The sequence below is a fragment of the Symphalangus syndactylus genome, chromosome X (genome assembly GCF_028878055.3).
Source record: "Symphalangus syndactylus isolate Jambi chromosome X, NHGRI_mSymSyn1-v2.1_pri, whole genome shotgun sequence".
NCBI lineage: Eukaryota > Metazoa > Chordata > Mammalia > Primates > Hylobatidae > Symphalangus > Symphalangus syndactylus.
This window is the reverse complement of record NC_072447.2, coordinates 87,006,402-87,027,397: the sequence shown is the minus strand read 5'-3', so window position 1 is coordinate 87,027,397 and position 20,996 is coordinate 87,006,402. Positions and strand designations below refer to the sequence as shown.

General features: G+C 35.3%; 1 protein-coding gene across 3 annotated transcripts in view; it reads left to right on the top strand.

Annotated features, from left to right (window-relative positions):
* Positions 1 to 11,121, top strand: part of BRWD3 (bromodomain and WD repeat domain containing 3) — a 141,507-nt gene extending 130,386 nt beyond the window's left edge. For 2 of the 3 annotated variants that reach the window (XM_055266825.2, XM_063634256.1), the window contains 4 exons: positions 35 to 198; positions 583 to 680; positions 1,179 to 1,337; positions 5,303 to 11,121. In XM_055266825.2, the coding sequence (XP_055122800.1) occupies positions 35 to 198; positions 583 to 680; positions 1,179 to 1,337; positions 5,303 to 6,057 (1,176 nt within the window). In that variant the 3' untranslated portion in view covers positions 6,058 to 11,121. The remainder of the gene's footprint in view (positions 1 to 34; positions 199 to 582; positions 681 to 1,178; positions 1,338 to 5,302) is intronic. The other variant, XM_063634255.1, reaches the window with a different exon arrangement.
* The last annotated feature ends 9,875 nt before the right edge of the window (positions 11,122 to 20,996 follow it).

Sequence of the window (20,996 nt, the reverse complement as noted above, 5' to 3'; positions counted from 1 at the left end):
ACTAGTTAAGACTATGTAATTTCTGCCTTCTCAGATCTATAGCATGATGCTGCGATTATCTGCCTTATTTGAAAGTCATATCAAAAATATCATCTCTGAATATAAGTCAGCAATCCAGAGTCAGAAGAGGAGAAGGCCACGGTACAGAAAACGTCTAAGAAGCAGCAGCAGTTCATTATCTAGTAGTGGAGCACCTAGGTATCATTATATTGATGCAGCATTTTTCGTTCTCAAAGCATTTTGTATGTATTACCTAATTTGTGAAAGTTTATGAATAGTTTGAGGAGATCCCAAGAGGTCTTTTTTGTTTGTTTGTTTCCTAAACTCTTACGCCTATGTAGAGTTAGTAGTCAAAAGCACTATTTATGTGGGTTTTACTATCCCAGAAACTTTTTTTAAATTTTAATGATTGAAGTTTCACTGTCAAATTATCTATTTTATGAATTTTAGGGCATTTCCTCTTTGGTCAGCTAATACCTGACCTTGATACCTCTTGATACCTCTTTGTATCATACTGTCTATCATAATATGTTGCTAACAGAAAAAAAAAAAATGCTCGTTGTTACATATTTTTACTTCTAGTCCAAAAGGGAAGCAGAAACAAATGAAGTTGCAGCCTAAAAATGACCAGAATACCTCAGTATCTTATGCCAGGACTAGCTCTCCTTTCTCATCTCCTGGTAAATATGTCTTTTGTTTTTGGTGTTCTGTATCTCGGTTTAATTCTGATATTAAGAATATAGAAGAGGCAGCATGGTTTATAGTGCAAAGAACAATGGATTTAGATTTTTAAAAGTTGTGTTTTATTCCCAATTCTACTTGCTAGTTTTGTGTCCCTGAGTATGACGTTAGGCCATATGATTCATTTTCTTTATTAGACTACATGAAAAGTCTCTTAGTTTTAAAATTTTATGATTAAATGATTAATGTCTATATCTCAGAGCACTTATCTACAATATATTTACCAACATAATATTTGAAAATTTATGATGTGCAATTGGACAAGTTTTTCTGACATTCAACCCTTTGTTCTCAAAATATTCATATCATTTTCTGAGAGAAACTTATAATTTTGGTGTTAGAATAAAATAACAGAGATATGGTTTCAAAAAGTAGCCTGTTTAACTTTCCTGAAAACATGATAATTATGTTAGTATTAAAATCTTTTAAAATGCAAGTTTCAGATGCTGCTGAAGGGCTTTCACTATATCTACTTGATGATGAGCCAGATGGGCCATTTTCTTCATCGAGCTTCGGTGGATATAGCCGAAGTGGAAATAGCCATGACCCAGGGAAAGCCAAATCATTTCGGAATAGAGTTTTGCCAGTTAAACAAGGTAGGAAATAAATACAGGACAGGACATTTATTATTTATTTCTTTATGATAGCAGATAAATCATTTAAAAGCTGACATGTTGACATACTAAAAACTAGTATATCCTTATAGTTAATGAGAATTTTGTAACGTATGAGTCAGATAGCATTTCATATTCATAACTGGGAACAGGCCATTAGCAGATTTCCAATAGCTATTTTCAAATGTATTTTAGTCTTAAAATGTAAAATGGGGCCAGGCATGGTGGCTCACACCTGTAATCCCACCACTTTAGGAAGCTGAAGTGGGAGGATCACTTGAGGCCAGGAGATCGAGATCAGCCTGGACAACAAAGCAAGACCTAATCTCTACAAAAAAAAAAAAAAAAAAAATGTAGCCACATGTGGTGGCACACAACTCCCACCTACTCTGGAAGCTGAGGTGGGAGGAGCGCTTTAGCCAGGAGTAGGAGACTACAGTGAGCTGTGATTGTGCCACTGCACTCCAGCCTGTGTGACAGAATGAGACTCTGTCTCAAAAATAAATAAATAAAAGGAATTGGGAGAAAAAACTAAATGAAGAGTTCTTTCCCCAAGCACATGAAGACACATTTAGGATTTTTCATATTTTTCACATTAGTAAGAAAGGAGAGTTTCCAAAGTCATCTTTAAATAGGTCTCATATTTTTGTGGCCCACTACAGTAAAAATATGAGTCTGGGCTGAAAAATGAGCCTTCTTTCAGTCAATAACCGCTTCTACCACCTTCCTGAAGGTTTTCCAGTTATATAAGTCAGATATCCTCTTCCTTAGGGGCCTGCTATATCACAAAGTCAGTGGTTTTCAGACTGTGCCCTGCCCGTTTCTGGGGCATCCACAAAAGTACTTCAGGCATTCTCAGAAGAACCTTCTGCATTTAACCAGACAGTTCTGTTTGTTATTTCATATAAGGAGATGCTATTTTACTTTTTATTAGGAGAAAAATGTTCACTGCTTAAAAAGAAACACTGACCTAATTCATTATGTGCATCTATCTTGGACCATAAAAGGGATATCAATTATCATAAATATTTGAAGTTTATTGTTACTCAAACTTTCTTCTTACACTTAGTCCTATATTAGGGACCTTGAATATATTCAGAGAAAGTTCTAACATGTTCAGCTATTTGAAGTTTGTGAAGAATAGTTAATATGCTTTTACAAATAATTTTATTGGAATATAGATTTTTTTATATACGTTTTAATGCAAGATTAAGTAGCTTATCCATTGTTATTTAACCATCAAATAACTTAAAAATAGGCTTTTCCGAAGATATTTTATAGTGGCTATGTAAGAAATATTGAAACATATTTGATTACTTGAAAATAATTAGTGCCTTTGTTTTTCCCAATTTATATCTTTAGTGTCTCCTCTGATCTTGCATACTTATGCCATTGCCTTTTTTCATTTTACCCTTCCTTCCACTGCCAAGATTAACCCATGCTTCCTTCATCTATTTTGCTTTTCTCATCCACAGAGTCGTTTATCCTTTATAGTATGGTGTCTGTCCCAACCACCCTTCAAAAGCTGTTCTCACACTCATCAGTACTCTTCAGTGGCCAGCTAGTGTCTTTTTTTAGTTTTTAACTTCTCAATCTCTGTATCACTGCATGTTGTTGACTACCTTCTCTATGAACTCTACTTATAAGCTTCTATACTCTATTGATTAGCCTATATCTCTTATTTCTGTTTCTTCTCTTTGACTCTGCTGCTCTGTATTTGCAGTTTGCCACTGTTTTTTGCTTGTTTTTGTCTTCCACAAATAAAGGAATCTAATGACTGCATCCGTCATCTTGGTGTGATGACTCTCCAAATGCATATGCAGAGCTTAAATATCTCTTTATTCTATTAGAATAATTTCCAAGTGCTTCCTTAAAAAATAAAAAAATAAAAATATTTGGTTGCTTATCTTTGCATCTGAAACTTGCTTCTTTTTCTGTGCTCACTATTTTAGTTAATGGCATAACGATCTTTCTTGCCACCCAGCTTAAAATCTCACAGTGTTTTTTGACTCTTCATTTATCCCTCATACCTAGTCAGTTGCCAAGTTTTGTGAATTCCACGACTCTTTAATACCACTTAAATCTTCTATATAGTTTCTACTGCTATCACCTTAGTCTCCAGCCTAGAGTATTAGTCAGCTTGGGTTTCCATAACAAGATACCACAGACTGGGTGGCTTAATCTCACAGAGCTGGAGGCTAAGTCCAATGTCAAAGTGCCATATGGGTGGGCATCTGATAAGGGCTTTTTCCCTGGCTTCTATATGTCCACCTTCTTGCTTTGTCGTCACGTGGCCTTGCCTCTACAGAGAGACAGAGGGAAATACCTCTAGTATCTCTTCCTCTTCCTGTAAGAACATCAGTCCTGTTGAGTTATAGTCCCACCCATATAACCTCATTTAACCTTGATTACCTCCCTAAATGCCCTGATCTCCAAATGCAGTCACTTCGGGGGTTAGGGCTTCCACATATGAATTTTGAAGGGACACAATTCAGTCCATAACACCCAGATTTATTAGATTAATCTTGTAATTATCTGTAGCCCTAGTCTTACTTCTTTTCAATTCTTCCAGTCTGCTCTCTTGTTTCCTTCCTACCCCACTGGCTGGTCCTCCATTTTCTTTGTTGGTTCTTCTTTATCTTTAAATGTTTGAACATCTCAGGTCTCAGTCTTCAGCCACCTTGTCTCTCTTTACTTACTCACTCAGTGAGCTCTCCTAGTTCTCATTACCCTAAGTATTACCTCTTTACTGAAAATTTCCGCAATTATATCTCCAGCTCCACCCTCTCCCCTCAGCTCCAGACTGGTATATTTACCTGCTCTTTATTTCTTTTTTTTTTTTTTAATGTCTTTTCTTGGATCTCTGTCAACATCTAAAATGGAATCTTGAGCCCTACTCAAACCTGTTGCTCCTTCAGTGTTCTCTACCTTGGCAAAATATCTCTACCATTCACCCAGTTGCTTTGGCCATAAAACCTAGGAGTCAGTCTTCATTCTGTGCTTGACACTTGACATATAGTCTGTCAGCAAGTCCCATCAGTTCAACCTTTGAAATTAAAGGTTTCTCTAGAAGAAAATATTCCAAATATAATCACATCATCACATCTATTGACATATCCTTTATCATGTCTTACCTAGAATACTGCAGTGGATGTCCAACCGGTCTGTCCTTCCACTTTCAGTCTTGCCTCCCCTGTGATCTTTTTTATATACAGCAACCATACTATTTTAAAAGTGTAAATCAGATTCTTTCTCAAGCTTAAAACTCTCCACTGGCACTCATCTCCTACTACTCACTGTTTTCCTATTCCACTCTGGTTATACTGGCTTGCTTTCTGTTCCCTCCTCTGGAATGTTCTTTCCCTACATCTGACTTCATTCGGTTATTTCTTCTAATACTACCTCTGTAGAGAAGTCTTCCCTATCTAAAATACACTCCCTTCTACACATATACACTCTTTTTTTTAATCCTCTTTATAACATGTCTGTGTGAAATTTTATTATTAATTTATTCACTTTATTATCTTTTAAGGTATTCCCACTAAAATATAAATTCCAAGAGGAAGGACTGTCCCTTTCATTGCCATATTCAAAGCTTCTAGCAATGCCTTGCTAATAGTAGATAATGAATAAAAATTTATTGACCAAATGAATAAAACTATACTAATTAGTGTTCTCAGGTAATTCTTCCTGAAGTAGGCCCTTAAAACTTCTGCCTAAACCTCATTGCCATCATTCCACCCCCATATTCTCCTCCCCCTCCCAAAAAAGCAGACAAAAATAAACACTTTAATATCTTCTATTTTGAAGAAATTTAAGTTCTTACTTTGACACCCTCCATGATTGTATTCCACATATTTTGGGGAACTGTAGACTGTTTTTGAACCTAAATAACCATTTTGTCAATGTCAAAGCTTAACTATTAAAAATCATTCATTTTAATTTAGATCACTCCCTTGATGGACCCCTTACAAATGGTGATGGCAGAGAGCCCCGGACAGGAATCAAGAGAAAACTACTTAGTGCATCAGAAGAAGATGAAAACATGGGAGGAGAAGATAAAGAGAAAAAAGAAACAAAAGAGAAATCTCATTTATCCACCTCAGAGAGTGGAGAGTTAGGATCCAGTTTAAGTTCTGAAAGTACCTGTGGTTCTGACTCTGACTCTGAATCAACTTCCAGAACAGATCAAGATTACGTAGATGGAGACCATGATTATAGCAAATTCATACAAACCAGACCTAAAAGAAAACTCAGAAAGCAACATGGCAATGGAAAAAGAAATTGGAAGACCAGAGGCACAGGAGGAAGAGGCAGATGGGGAAGATGGGGTAGATGGAGTAGAGGAGGCAGAGGAAGAGGAGGCAGGGGACGAGGGAGTCGAGGAAGAGGTGGAGGTGGCACTAGGGGGAGGGGAAGGGGGAGAGGAGGAAGAGGTGCTTCTAGAGGAGCTACCAGAGCCAAACGAGCACGTATTGCAGATGATGAATTTGATACCATGTTTTCAGGACGTTTCAGTAGACTGCCTCGAATTAAAACAAGAAACCAAGGCAGGAGGACTGTTTTATATAATGATGATTCTGATAATGACAATTTTGTGTCCACTGAGGATCCTCTGAATCTTGGTACATCCAGATCAGGCAGAGTGCGTAAAATGACAGAAAAAGCCAGGGTTAGCCATCTCATGGGATGGAATTATTAACAGTTAATAAATTTAGAATAACTTAAAAAATTCAATGGCCTTCTACTGCAGGGAATTTACCAGGAAATCTACAAAGCAAGTTGTGTGGGGACTTCTGCTTCCTTTCACATTGGTGCTTTTCCATTTATGCCAGTATACATTTGTTTCAAGACTTTTGATCTCCACACTTCATTTGTTCAAATAAGCCTTACTCATTAGGCCTTAAATTAAAAGAAATTCTGCCCACACACACACAAACACACACACACACACACACACACACACACATGAAACACAACACAGACACTACAGATTTACTACATTAAAGGAGCATTCAGCTTCTTAAGAGTAGCATGACATTTTTATCTCAGTAGAATAGCCCTCTTTTGCTTTTGTATCACAGAAGTATAGCACCTTCTTACAGAGTTTTATATAGTTTGTTTTTGCCATTTTGATTCCTATACCCAGTAATAATAACTTTTGCACAATACACCAATCCTAAAGGCAGCTATTAAATGTTTACAGTTTCTATATTGTAAGAGCGATCTGGATTATTTTACTCTTCCCAGGCCAAACTTTCATGACTTGTACTGAACTGAAGTATATATTTATACTACAGTTTTTTGGGGGGTGGGGGGATCTTGATATGCTTTTCATTGATGTGCATAATTCACGTTAAAGGTGAGAAAGGGTTGGTGCCTTGTAAATATGTAGCAGATCTTCGTGGTGTGTTCTGATGTGTGCATTAACTTTATTAAAAAAGAATACTTGAGGTATCAATCTAGACAAGGTGCCAAATGCAAAAGTTTCCCGCATCAGTTTTTTTCCTATCACATTTTATTGCATTAATAGAATTTGTGTAGCTTAAATAACTTAAACATTTGAAAAATCCTCATCCACAAAGAACAACTTCTTTGAACAGTAGCTCAGCTACCTCTTAACTACAACTACTGGAAACATTAAGGAAAATAGATGCTGTTATTCCTTACTGACTAAGGAGAAATAGAACAAGCTTAGTAGGAATGAATACCCATAAGTTATAAGCTGAGAGGTTGTTAATAATTGTATTGGCTCTCAAATTAATAATTGTAATTAACAAAGTTTCATAAGTATAGTATGCTTTACCACCTTAGGCTTTCTTAGAACATATTTATGTAAGTAGACTTGGGCTACTGCTTATATATTTCTGCTCCACTTACCATTTAACAGCTGTGAGTTACTGGTTTTCATTTGAATCTTAAAATTTAACAAAGCACCTGGTTTGATTTGGAATGTTTTGGCTAGCTAGTATTATGAATCAACTTATAGATTCTGCTCATATCATTCCAAAGGGTTCTTCTGTTCTAGTCTTTCAGGAAAGAACCTTATTGCACTGCACACTCATGTTGTGAATCATTATTTTATAGATAAAAAACATCTTTAAAAACCCTTATGTCTTGTTTACAGCAGTAGAGTGCACATGGTTCCATAAGTGAGCTTGAGTTCTAAGGTCAGTTTTACTCCCCAAATTTAATATCACAGATTTGTTCATTTGTTAGATACTTACATTTCTGGGGTAAGAGGGATAATAATCAATTTCTGTTTCTGTAGCAGCAAATTTGTTGCACTTAGAACAGACTCATGGGATAAAACAGACTTCTTAGTGTATACCTAGCTATCCCAGGATATTTCTTAAGCTAATGTGTTTGTCTCATGCTTTCAGTCATTTCATGCATCCAAAAACCCTTAAGCGCAGAGGAAGGCGTACACACATAAAACTTTGCTTTTTTGGTAGGGTCGGCAGTAGGGTTATTCTTGGACTAACATCTTCAAGCAGTTTTCACTTGGAGTAGAAATGATGTTCAGGCTTTAAGAGAAAGTATTGTTGTGAATTGTTAATGGCACTAACTTCTGTTACTACACAGCAGACCAAGCTATTTTTTTGTTGTAGTCTTTTTTTCACTAAACCAAAACTACTTCTGGTTGTAACTCAGCTGCCACTTTAAACCATAGTAGAGATTCAAAACGTTCCTATTTGAAACTACATTTGATTTTTGCTAAAATGTGCTGTTTCGGTTATTTATCTCTTGGGCATTTAGACTAAATTGTGCCTGTATTCCTGAAATCAATAATACTTTGGCTTATCCTGATCTAAGTAACATAGTTACTTAAATTCCTGGATATACCCAAATATGGATCACATGTATCATTTTAGTGTGAAATTTTTTGTTGACATTCTTCTATGAAGAGCTGACCTCTTGAAATGTAGAAGAATTGACATTTGTGTGATTTTGGCTATCTGGAGCTTTATTTATAATTTATTTTGAAAAATAAAAATGCCACATTTATTTCCCAAATGTCAAGATTTTCTAGAATTAGATAATTAGAATAATAAGGCTGAAGACATTTTAAAGCATATTTTATATGTAGTGAAATACTGTGAAAATATTAGTGAACAGCATTTTGCTGTAATGTTTATTTCAGTTATTAAGATTTAAAGAGTTAGTCATCAGGGTATGTTAGATAAACATAGTTATCATTTATTAAACAAACAGATAATTTTCTGTTTGCATGCAAATTATTTTAATAAGTGTGAAAATAAAAGTTTGGAAGATAGTATTTTTACTTTTATATCTGGACTTTTTTTTCCCCCTAGTTTACACTTTGCTTTCTTGTAATACCACCTCCTGTGAATGTGTTGTAATTAGTATCACATTGATTACTTTATCATTTTAATTTCTTTGGTGCCCTTTAAACCTACGTAAAATCTGGGTCCAGCCATAGCAAAGCAAGTACGAAATGAACAAAGAATTTTGAAGAAAAGCCTAAATCTTAAATTGCTAAGAAAAACCACTGTTATATTTAGGCCCATGAGAGCATATACATGTATAAACCTAATCCTATGCTAGATATGAATAGTCAGTGAGCTGTAATATTTCTCATAAATGCTAATAATGTTTAAATTCCCAGCTTTAAGATCTTAGTGTGTGTATATATTTATAAAATCTGAATTGTGTGTTTCTTCTATGGCTTACTGTGTGTTTCTCTTTCAGCAATAGGATGCTCTCTAAAACATTCACTAGCCTACTAGCCTAATTACTAAATTTTTGTGTATGTGTGTTTGTGCCCTTGTATGTGTGTAAAGTTTTTTCCCCAACTTGGCACACCTTATCTCAGACATTCGAAACAAGAGAACATTTTGTATGGAGGACAGTCTGCCAACTTTTTGCCTCTCTACAGCTCTTAGCCTGTATATTTACTGCTTGATCATCCATTTCATTATGCCTTCTAGATAACCAATCCAGGTTTTGTCATATACCTGTGTCCCTCTATTCTTTTTATTTCCCTTTTTAATTTTTTTTCTTTTTTTTCCCTCCCCAGAAATCAGGCTTGTGTTGGAATTCTTCTCTATAACACTTTGTTTCACCCAGATGCAAAGTAACAAAGTAACTGAGTAAAATTATAAATCTCATTCTGCACAACTGTGTGCTCAGATATTTAACTCAGCCTTCTAATACTTTTAAGTACATTTCTGTTATTTATCTTTTTGTTGTTTTTGTTTTAATCCCATAGATTGTCATCAGACAATAATAGAGTGATTGAAAGAGAAAGATATAAATGCCACTTCTAACTTTTTGATAAAACTTTTTTGAGCATTTTTCAAAAATTTGTATGTTTGTGGTAATGGGGAATTAAACACCTTTTACTAGCTGATGTATGTTGGAAATCATTTTATGTACATTTACCAACTGGTACTTAAGTTGGAATTTTCACATCCATAAAAGGGAGACTTGCATCATATATAATTTTCAGTATACTTTGTGTCTAGCCTTTTAAGCAATTACAGTAACATTTTGAGTTCTGAGATGAATAGTTCTAGGGGAAGGGAACTTACGACATGTAAAGTCCATTGTTTTAAATGCTAACCCCATCCCCAATATTTTTGTGGAACGTGAGGCTTTATGAAAGGTTTATCAGAAATAGAATATTCTAAGGTCACTTTTATTGCTTACTTCAAAAATTAGTGTGAAAGTATTTTCATGCTTTTTTGTTTCTCATCTTTTAGCAAAGCTTCTTTACCAAGTTTTGATTAAATGCATCATAAAATTAAGTTTTTTCATGGTGCTATATTTTGTGGAATATGGGTAGCACTCAGATTTCTTTCTTTTCTCTTTTCTCCTTCCTTCCTTCCTTCTTTCCTTCCTTCCTTCCTTCCTTCCTCCCTCCCTCCCTCCCTCCCTCCCTTCCCTCCTTCCTTCCTTCCTCACCTCGACCTCCCAAAGTGCTGGGATTACAGGTGTGAGCCACCATGCCTGGCCTATATACCCTTATTCTTGATTATTTCTTTTTTCATCTTTTCAATTCTGCTTACTTTTATCCTGACTTTCCTTTCTGCCATGAAAACTGCACCTAATTTACCACACTTAAGATTGGCAATTTTTGATTCATTGATGGGAGAAGTATAGTAGAAAGGCCCTGCAGTTTAGAATTAAGTTGTGTTTGTTTATTTACATGTATGCCCATTTCTTCTAAATTAAATCTAGAATGTGAGACTTTGACATATAAAAGCATGATAAGTATTTTCTTAAAAAATAAAACTATGGATACATAATGAAACCACCATTGGTAATTGAATTTTAAAATGATATGCAAAAGTATTTAGAAATCCAGTTGGGAAATGTGTTTTTGCATATGTCACCAGATACACATTAGGCAGTACTACAAATGTTAATTCTTAAACAATACTGTGGTGATGGCAATCAGTAATTTATTTCTTTGTCCTGTAACTTATCATTCTTGTCTTTTGTAATCTCTTACACAGTATTAACATAACTGTACCTTTTTTTTGTTCTTGGTATCCATACATTTTAAGATGGAAAATCAGTTCATAGTTGATATGATATTGTATATGGGCAAAATGTCCGTTAAACTAAAATTCAGTAAAAAAGGTAATCTCAACTGGCTTGATTTATAAAAGATGTTTTGTTTGGCAGTTATCAGTCATTATAAGCAATTATCTTCGAAGACAAAAAAACTGGACTAATTTGTTGCCATTCTTTATGGGATGTTTACAATAAAATTCCAAGTTGTTTGGAATCAATTGCACTCTTGCTGCTTTATGCCTTAATTTATATACCAGAGAAAAATTAACCAGAAGAAAGAAATATGGAGTTACCTATTCAGCTTTAGAGATTGTAACATGTAACTCTTAGGTCTTTCTTGCTTCTTTGTCATAGAATATTTTATTACTATTATTTTTTAATCTGAGAAACTAGGATGCTTCTTCCTATCAAAGAAAAGGTTTTGTTTTTTGTTTTCATCTTAGACATTACAAATATTCTTTGGGTCACTTTTAGGATAATAAATATGATGTTTACACTTTAAATGTGGGCTGCTTGGTGCATTCAATAACAGCCTGCAAAGCATTTGTCAACATTTTGTTTTGCAGAGCTTTTCAAAATGAATAGCTCTCTAATATATTTATGACTCATAACTTTTAACAGCTGAGTTATATATCCCTGGCATTTTAAAATATATAGTCAGATTACCTATACTGTAAATGGTGCTTTAATTCAGTGTAAGTGTAGGAGAGAGAGAAGTGAGGTGAGATGATCTGAATGCTCTAACAGGAACATTCATAACCTATATAGTTACCCAGAATTTGTCTCCCAGTAGCAAACATTCCACCAGGTTCAAGATAAATAAGCTGGCCAAAGACTGGACTGTATCTTTGATATATATGCTGTCTATTTTGTGTATTTAGAATAAAAAAATGCATCTAGGAAAAAAGTAGCCTGATTTTTTACAATATTCAGAGATTGAAGTGGAGATAAGTTGTTTGGTATTTTTGTTTAGTTGCTTAATTGGTTAGAGATAGCCCTCTTTAAGGATATAAAAATCTTACATTAAAAATTTTTGGTTAAGGCCAGGCACAGTGACTCACGCTTATAATCTCAGCATTTTGGGAGGCCATGGTGGGAAGATTATTTGAGCCTAGGAGTTCAAGACCAGCCTGGGCAGCATAGTAAGACACCGTATCTACAAAACAATTTTTTTTTAGTTAGCTGGGCGTGGTTGTGTGTGCCTGTAAGTCCCAGGTACTTGGGAGACAGGTGGGAGGATCACTTGAGCCTGGGAGGTCAAGGCTGCAGTGAGCTGTGATCATGCCACTGCACTCCAGCCTGGGGATCCATTTTTTTTCCAAGTTGAGAAGGTCAAGAAAAAGGTGCTCTCCATCCTCTCTCAATTATATGTTCTTGACAATTTAAAGCTACTTTACAAAAATGTGCAAAATAAAACCAATATATTGAGGCCCTGGGTTGATCTTTTGAATGGGATTTTTGGTGGGATAGTTAAGCCTATACGCTTACAGTTGCTTTCTCAGGTCATTTGTATAAATACCTAAGGGCTTATTAATGCTACAAAACACAGGTAGATCAAACAATAATATTAAATGAAGTAAACTTTTTATGGTATCGATTTTTTCCCCCAAAGTTCTAGGGAAACATTTTCCTTTCCTTCCTATGTAACTTTAGTAGATTTTTCTTTGCCATCTGTGACAATTGCCTTAATGAAGTTCTTATCTACAGATTATAAACATCTAATTATAATTATAAAATCTTATAATTTTAATTATTCTAGACATCTAATTTTAACAGTTATTAATTAACAAATATTTAATTTGATGTTGGAGACTTAAAGTCTTTCTGATTCTAGTATTAATTTTGAATTACATTTTGAATTGCCGCCTTGCCTGGTCAGCATCTTTGCAGTTCTCTTCAGTTTTATAAGTTTTGTAAGTAAATATATGAAGAAATAAAAACATTTTAAATTCTTTAATTTAGGTGACTAATATTAATTGATGGAGCTTATTCATTTTTAAGGATTTTTGTGGTTGATTTTTGTCATGTTGCAATTCTAGTTAGAATTTGTATAACAACATGTTAATTTGTATTGGCAATTTTGTGTAGTCTGTTAAGTAATTTAAGTCAAGGAAACTGCTAACATGTTCCCTCCTCACTTGGCTTTTAAAAAAAGCTTACAATATGTTTAAATGAAATTTGCATAACAAAGTGTGTAATAGATCATTTGAAAAGTACTGTTTTGTTACCCTTGAGTATTATTCATCTAAAATATTAATAAGTGCTGGTAGTTCTGAATTATTTCCATATGTTAAATTTTAATTTATAAATTAGATTCAGTATTGTTTATAAAACAAGTGTTTTTGTCTAGTCTGACCCTATAGAGCAAAAAATATGCCCATGATATCCTCATAGTCATGAAATTACCAAGTAATCCTTTTACTTTTGTAGATTTGTGTTCATTTTTATTCTACATGTGGTTAGTCGTTTTCATAAGAAAAAGAAGTTACTAAAACAACAGTAGTTGAAGGTTGTGGTACATACATTTTTGCTTTCCAGTTTTCTCAAAAATTTAAGATTGCTGAATACAACGACAAGTTTTTAACACTAAAAATACCTTTTATAACTTTGCTTATAAGTATTCAAGCAGAAATTCTCAGAGAATTATCTGAGATAATGAGCCACATTCTTTCTCTAAACATGTGTTGGCATCTCCTTCAAAAAAGATGTTTACCAGTGGGAAGTTGTAGCCTGTTCTCTTCATATTAGTGATAAGAAATGGCTTTAAAAAAAAAAAAAGACTGTTGCTACCTAGATTTGTTCACTTTTTTATTCATTCATTCAGCATTTACTGAGTGTCTTCTATGTGCCAAGCACTATAATTTTATAAAGAGCTTTACAGTTCACAAAGTCCATAATCTCAGTTATCAGAATGACATCAGTTTATTTCATTTTTCAGATCAGAAAGATGAGTTTTGGTGAAATCAAGTAATTTGCCTAAGCCTACATGGCTAGTAACTAGAAAAGCCTTGATTCATCCAGCATATCTGCTTCCAGGTTTCTAGTCTTAACTTTTATATCTTATTAATAAGATGTTTTGTTCTACTTTCTTTCTTCCCAATCTCTATGAAATGGAGACTTCTAAGTCATGCCTGCGTATCTTGAAAATAACATTTCTTTTTGCTTTTGGCTCAGATCTTTAATAAAGAGGACCTTGAGATATGGATCTTCAAACATCTTAGTGCTTTGGAATTTTTAAAACTACCAGGTTTGGAAGTAGAAAAATGATTGAAGCTCAAATGATTGAATTGTATATCTTACACACTCTTAGAAAAAGGTAAATGCCCAAGAAAAGTGTAGAGAATTTACTCCTATCTTATTTTGAAGATTAATTGTGCTAATATACACAAATGTGCTTTGCAATGTGTGACTTTAAAGAATGATCTGTTATTGCAGTCTTCCCTACTCTGTGTTTCCTTGCCAGTGCAAAACCTTGAACTTTGAGTTCAAACGGGTTTCAGGTACAGTTCTCAGAGAGTGCAACAGGGTTCCTGACTTAATCCCTAAGTTTAATTTAGGGTTTTTGTTTTGTGGTGTTTTTACTTTACATCCTTTGAACTGTCTCTCAGTTTTACTCATTATTTAATGTGTCACTCCTCTCTTCTCTTTTCTCTTCTCTTTTCTCTTCTCCTCTCCTCTCCTCCCCTCCCCTCCCCTCCCCTCCCCTCCCCTCCTCCTCTCCTCTCCTCTCCTCTCCTCCCCTCCCCTCCCCTCCCCTCCCCTTCCCTCCTCCTCTCCTCTCCTCTCCCCCTCTCCCCTCCCCTCCCCCTCCCCCTCTCCTCCCCTCCCCTCCCCTCTCCTCTCCTCTTCTTTTTGAGACGGAGTTTTGCTCTTGTCACCCAGGCTGGAGTGACGTGATCTCAGCTCACGGCAACCTCTGCCTCCTGTGTTCAAGCAATTCTTCTGCCTTCAGCCTCCCAACTAGCTGGGACTACAAGTGGGTGCCACCACACCCAGCTAATTTTTGTATTTTCAGTAGAGATGGGGTTTCACCATGTTGGCCAGGCTGATCTCAAACTCCTGACCTCAGGTGATCTGCCCTCCTCGGCCTCCCAAAGTGTGAAATTACAGGCGTGAGCCACCGCAACAGTCCAGTGTCACTCTTTCTTTACACCAATACATATACCAGTCCTTTGGAATCATTTTAATTATTTGTGGTTTTTTTTTTTTCTAATTAAGACTTTGGGGCAGGAATGTTGGTCGGCAGAGGTTGAGTGGCCCTATAAATACAGTAAAGTGAACTTGAACCACTGCTGACTTAAATTTTTTTATAACTGTTCTGTCACAGTATATGCGGTTATTAGGGGTTTTTAGGGGGAAATGTTTCAAGTAATTTAACTCAAAGACTCGTGCATTTGCTCTCTTTATTCTCAAGAAATGGGGTTTTGCAGTGGTCCTTGAGGAGACATTAGGCCTGCTCAAGTTGCCTTTGGCTCATAGCAGTTATGTTAGTCTCATTCATATTTCACAATGCCATCTTTTCTCCTCTCCTAAACAACTTCCACTTCGTCTGATCGTCATCCAAGGAAAAGTGTTGGCTTTCAGCAGATAGACTATTGAATTACGTCAGCAAAGATCTCTAAAAATCAAACAGAGAATAGAAAATAAAGTATATTAATTGGATTTGTTTTTCTAGCTAGATAAAGCACAGCAGGTTTGACTAGCTGATTATACCTACACTAATCTTTGCTTATATTAGGAGAACATAAGCTAGAAATCTAGGTCAGAGCTTTGTTCTGTGATTAGATACTGTCATGCAGCCTTGCTTATATTCCTCACAATGTGTATTTCAATGGAAGTAGCCTGACCTGGAGTCAGGTACTGTGGTTGTTACGAGAGTTAAGGGGATAAGGGAAGCCTTTGAGATCCTTCTAAGAACCATGTTAACTAGAGGAGAGAAGAGAACAGGGTTTGAAGGATTAATGAGGAATGAAATTCCATAGTGTTCAGGGTTTGGATGTCAGTGCCTTCAATGAGCACAGCAGCCTCAGATCACTAGAAACAGGTTTGAGGAAGGCCTCACATAAGTTTTGGGGTTTTTTATTGTTGTATTGTTTTTTGTTTGTTTTGTTTTGTTTTTTGGTAGAGGTGCAGGTGCGTGAAGGGGGAATTTGCAGAAGGATTCTTGGTGGGGATAGGGACATTTTAATGTTACAATTATTGCATTAATAATAGTTATGATTCTTGAGGTCTCAAACCTATTAGGTATTATTGTTAACACTTTTTTACAGACGAGGAAACTGAGGTTTAGAAAGGCAAAGGAATTGATCAGAGATCACATTGCTGTTAAATGGCAGGATTTATACTCAGATATGTTTCCAAAACCTGTTTGCTTAACTATTATACATGCCACTTCTCATCGGGCTAGTTTTAGTACTAGCTGTTGGAGACTTGCTGAGTGGCTTTAGCCAAGTTCCTTGTTCTCCTTGGTTTCAGTCCTCTTTAGTTGTATAAGTCTGAAGTTGATCACTAAATGATTTCCAAAGTCTTTATGTTTCTATTCTTTAAAATTTCTAGCTTATCCTTTCTTTATGCACCTTCCTAGTCTAACATACTTCCATTGGAGGTTCGATTTTCTTATAATCTTTATAAGGTCTGTATCCTACTTGTTAAAGTTATTTATTTGAAGGCAAATATCCCATATGAACTGCTTTAGGTTTCTGTTTTCATAAGAAAGCCTTATCAAATTCAATTTAGGAAGTGTAAAATTCATTGGAAAGATTGACTTCTGTCATGACCGTGAAGAACTCCAATAACTCACTCCTCAGTGAAACTTGTGGAAACTACATTTTAAAAAACACAAGCCTCTGGAGATGGTCCACAGGGCAAGCAACAAGAGAATCTGTGAAAATTTAGTAAGAAAGGTGAGAATCTGTGGTATTTGAACCAAGACTACTCTCTTTATTTTCATCACATCCCAGACTTCACTCTAAACTGCTTCAGCCAAGAACACAAGGCATACTGTGTCCCTGGAAGCTTGCCATTGCCCCCATAACCAGTTCCAGAACCCTGGCTCAGACATTATGTCTGGGGGGAGAAGCAGACCATACAACATACGGCTTCTAATCTCTTTCCAAAGGAATTGACTTTAGTCACAACAGGCCTTAAGAGCGCTCTTTAAGAGCAATGGAGATTGTGGAGAAAGGCGAGTGAAGAGATTCAACCTACAGACTATGTAGACAAGCTAGTTTGCCGGAAAGAACCAAGGAATAAGACAGTTGGGAGGAGTCCTCCTAGGGTCAGAACAATATCAAACACTGACCAAAAGCTATTCCTTCAAAAGAACAAGTATTTAATTGGATTTGTTTAGAGTATTTTATGCCACAGGGCATTATTGAAAACAATCAGTTTGTAACTAGTGGATTCTAACATCTGGGTGTGGGCATGGAAAGAGAGGAAGAGACCCCTACCCAAGCCACTGTCATCCCAGTTGGGCATACCGGAAGATGAGCCTCCCTGAGGAACAACATTAGACTCTTAACACCTGGGAAGAGAAAGAGACTTCAATAAAATAATCCAGCGTTTTACTAAACACATAAGCAAATAACAATACCAAGCATGGAGGGTTAGGGGTGTCAGTACCAAGAGTTACTAAAATACATTATCTAAAAATCTAGTTTCCAACAAAATAGTCATAAGATGTAGAAAATGAAAAGTGAAAATGGCAGAAGTAAATCCAGCTATATAAATAATGAAGTGTGAATGGATTAAATTATCTAATCAAAAGGCAGATTTTAATAAAATTTTTTAAAAAAACTTATTTACAGGAGACATTTTAGATTTAAATATACAAATAAGTGAAAAGTAAAAGAATGGCAAAGAAACATACAATGCAAGCAGCAATCACAAGAAAGGTAGAATATGGTAAATACAAGCAGTAGACTTTAAAACAAAAACTTAGAGATAAAGAGTTACATTTATAATAAAAGTTTCAGTCCCTCAGGGAGAAAAAAACAATTATGGATATATGCACCTAACAGCAGAGCTCCCAAAAAGTGGACAGAATTGAAGGAGAAATAGATAGTTCAGCAATAATATTTGGGGACTCAATACCCCACTTTTAATAATGTATAGAATAGGAAGAAAATTAACAAGGATATAAATGGCTTAAACGACACTATAATCCAACTAGACCTAACAGGCATAGAACACTCCACCCAAGAACAGCAGAATAACATTCTGAAGTGCATGTGGTATATTCTCTGGAATATACTGTAGGTAAAACCATAAAACAAGCTTTGATAGATTTAAAAGGATCAGAATTATACGAAGTATATTCTTCTACCACAGTGCAATAAAATTAGAAACTGATAACGGGAGGAACTTGGGAAATTTAAAAATAATGTGGAAGTTAAACAACACACTCCTAAATAACCAACAGATCAAAGAAAAACCGTAAAGGAAATCAGAAAATACCGTAGTCCACCCTTATCTGTGATTTTGCTTTCCTCAGTTACACATAGTCAACTGTGATCTGAAAATATTAAATGGAAGATTCCAGAAATAAAAAATTCATAAGTTTTACGTTGCATGCCCTTCTGAGTAGTGTGACAAAATCTTACACATCCCACTCTGTCCTGCCCAGGATGCGAATCATTTACTTGTTCAGCATATCCATGTTGTATATGATACCCACCCATAGTCACTTAGTAGCTGTTATCAGATACTGTATATATGGTTTGGTACTATCTGGTTTCAGGCATCCACTTGGGGTTCTGGAATGTATCTCCTGTGAATAAGAGGATTACTGTACATTGAGAGAAACAAAAATACATATACCAAGACTTATGGGATCAGCAAAAACAGGGCTGAGAGGGCAATTTATAGTAGCAAGTACCTATATATAAAAGGAAGAAAGTTCTCAAATCAATAACCTACCTTTCCAGCTTAGAAAATTAGAAAAAAATGGAGAAAACTAAACCCAAAGCAAGCAGAAAGAAGGAAATAATAAGAGCAGAAATAAAAGAATGAAATAGAGAACAGGAAGCAGTAAGGAATGTTATACAAAGAGACTCAAATTATTAAAATCGGAAGTGTAAGAACATCACTACTTACAGAAATTAAAAAGCTTATTAGAGAATACTGAGAACAATGGTATATTAGTCTGGTAGGGCTGACATAACAAGATACTATAGACTGGGTGGCTTAAACAGCAGGCATTTTGTCACATTCTGGAGGCTTGAAGTCGAAGATCAAAGTGCTGACAGGGTTGGTTTCTCCTGAGGCCTCTCCCGATGACAAGCAGATAGTCACTTTCTTACTGTATTCTTACATGGCATTTTCTCTGTATGCATGTGCACACACACAAGTCTGGTGTCTCTTCCTCCTCTTATAAAGACACTAGTCATTGGGGTAGGGCCACAGCCTTATGACCTCATTTAACCTTAATTACCTCATAAAAGGTTTTATCTTCAAACACAGTCATATTGGGGGTTAGGACTTCAACATGTGAATTTATGTAGAACACAATTCAGTCTATAACAGCATGCCAACAAATTCGATAACAGAAAAAAATAGATAAATTCCTAGAAAGAAACAAACTACTAAAACTGACTAAAAATAAAATAGAAAGTCTGAATAGACCTATAACAAGTAAAGAGATTGAATTAATCATTTTAAAACTCCCCAAAAAACCCCAGTCCTAGATGGCTTTGCTGGCGAATTCTACAAAGTGTTTTTTTTTTCTTTTTTAAACACCAATTCTTCACAACTATTGCAGAAAATATAAGAGAAAGGAATATTTTCCAACCAATTACATGACACCAGTATTATGCTGACACCAAATCTGACAAAGACATTACAAGAAAATTACAGGCCAATAGTCTTTGAATACAGACACAAAAATCATCAAAAATACCAGCGAACAAAATCCAGTAACATATAAAAAGTATGTATACTATGATCAAGTGGGATTATCCTAGAAGGACAGGTTGGTTTAAAATATGAAAATCAATGTAATATACTAAAATAAAATCAAAATCAGATAATCATATCATTAGAATTAAAAAAAGCACTTGATAAAGTTCACCAGTGTTCATGATAAACACTTGCAGCAAACTAGGAATAGAAGGAAACTTCCTCAAAAGATAAAGAGCACCTATGAAAAATTCATAGCAAGTAACATACTTAATAGTAAAATACTGAATACTTTCCTTTTAAGATCAAGGGATCTCCTTAAGACAGGATTTCTGGTCTCACTACTTCTATTCAATAGTGTCTGAGGTTCTAACATCAGCAATTAAAAAAAAAAGAAGTAGTAGGCGGAATGGGAAGGAAGTAAAACTATTTGCAGGTGACATGATCTTATATAGTGGAAAATCTTAAAGAATGCATGAAAAAAGTTTTAGAACAAATGGACAAGTATGCCAAGCTTGCATGATACATGAACAAGATGGAAAAATCAGTTATTTATTTACTTCAGCAGTGAAGAATCTAAAAATGAAATCAAGAAAGCCATTCCCTTTACAATAGCATCAAAAAGGGTACAATACTTAGAAATAAGTTTAGCAAAATAAGTGCAAGACCTGTAGACTGAGAATTACAGAACATTGTTGAATGAAATTAAAGAATATCTAAATAAATGGAAAGTCATTCCATGTTTATGGTTTGGAAGACGATATTGTTAAGATGGTGATGCCCCACATTGACCTACAGATTCAACACAATCTCTAGCCAAATTCTAGCTGGCTGTTTTTGCAAAACCTGCAGAAATTGATATGGAAATGCAAGGAACTCAGAATAGCCAAAATAATCCTGAAAAGAAAAACGGAGTTGGAAGACTCACACTCCCCAAGTTCACTATAAGGAACACTATGTGGTACTGAAATAAAGACGGACATATAGATCAATGGAACAAAACTGAGAATCAGAAAATAGCCCATACATCTATGATTAATTGATTTTTGACAGTGGCACTGACAATTCAATGGGGGAAATGAATAGTCCTTTCAACAAATTTTGTTGTGACAACTGGATAACCAGATGCAAAAAATAAATAAACAAGTTGGGGCACTACATGACACCACATATAAAAATTAACTCAAAATAGATCAAAGACCT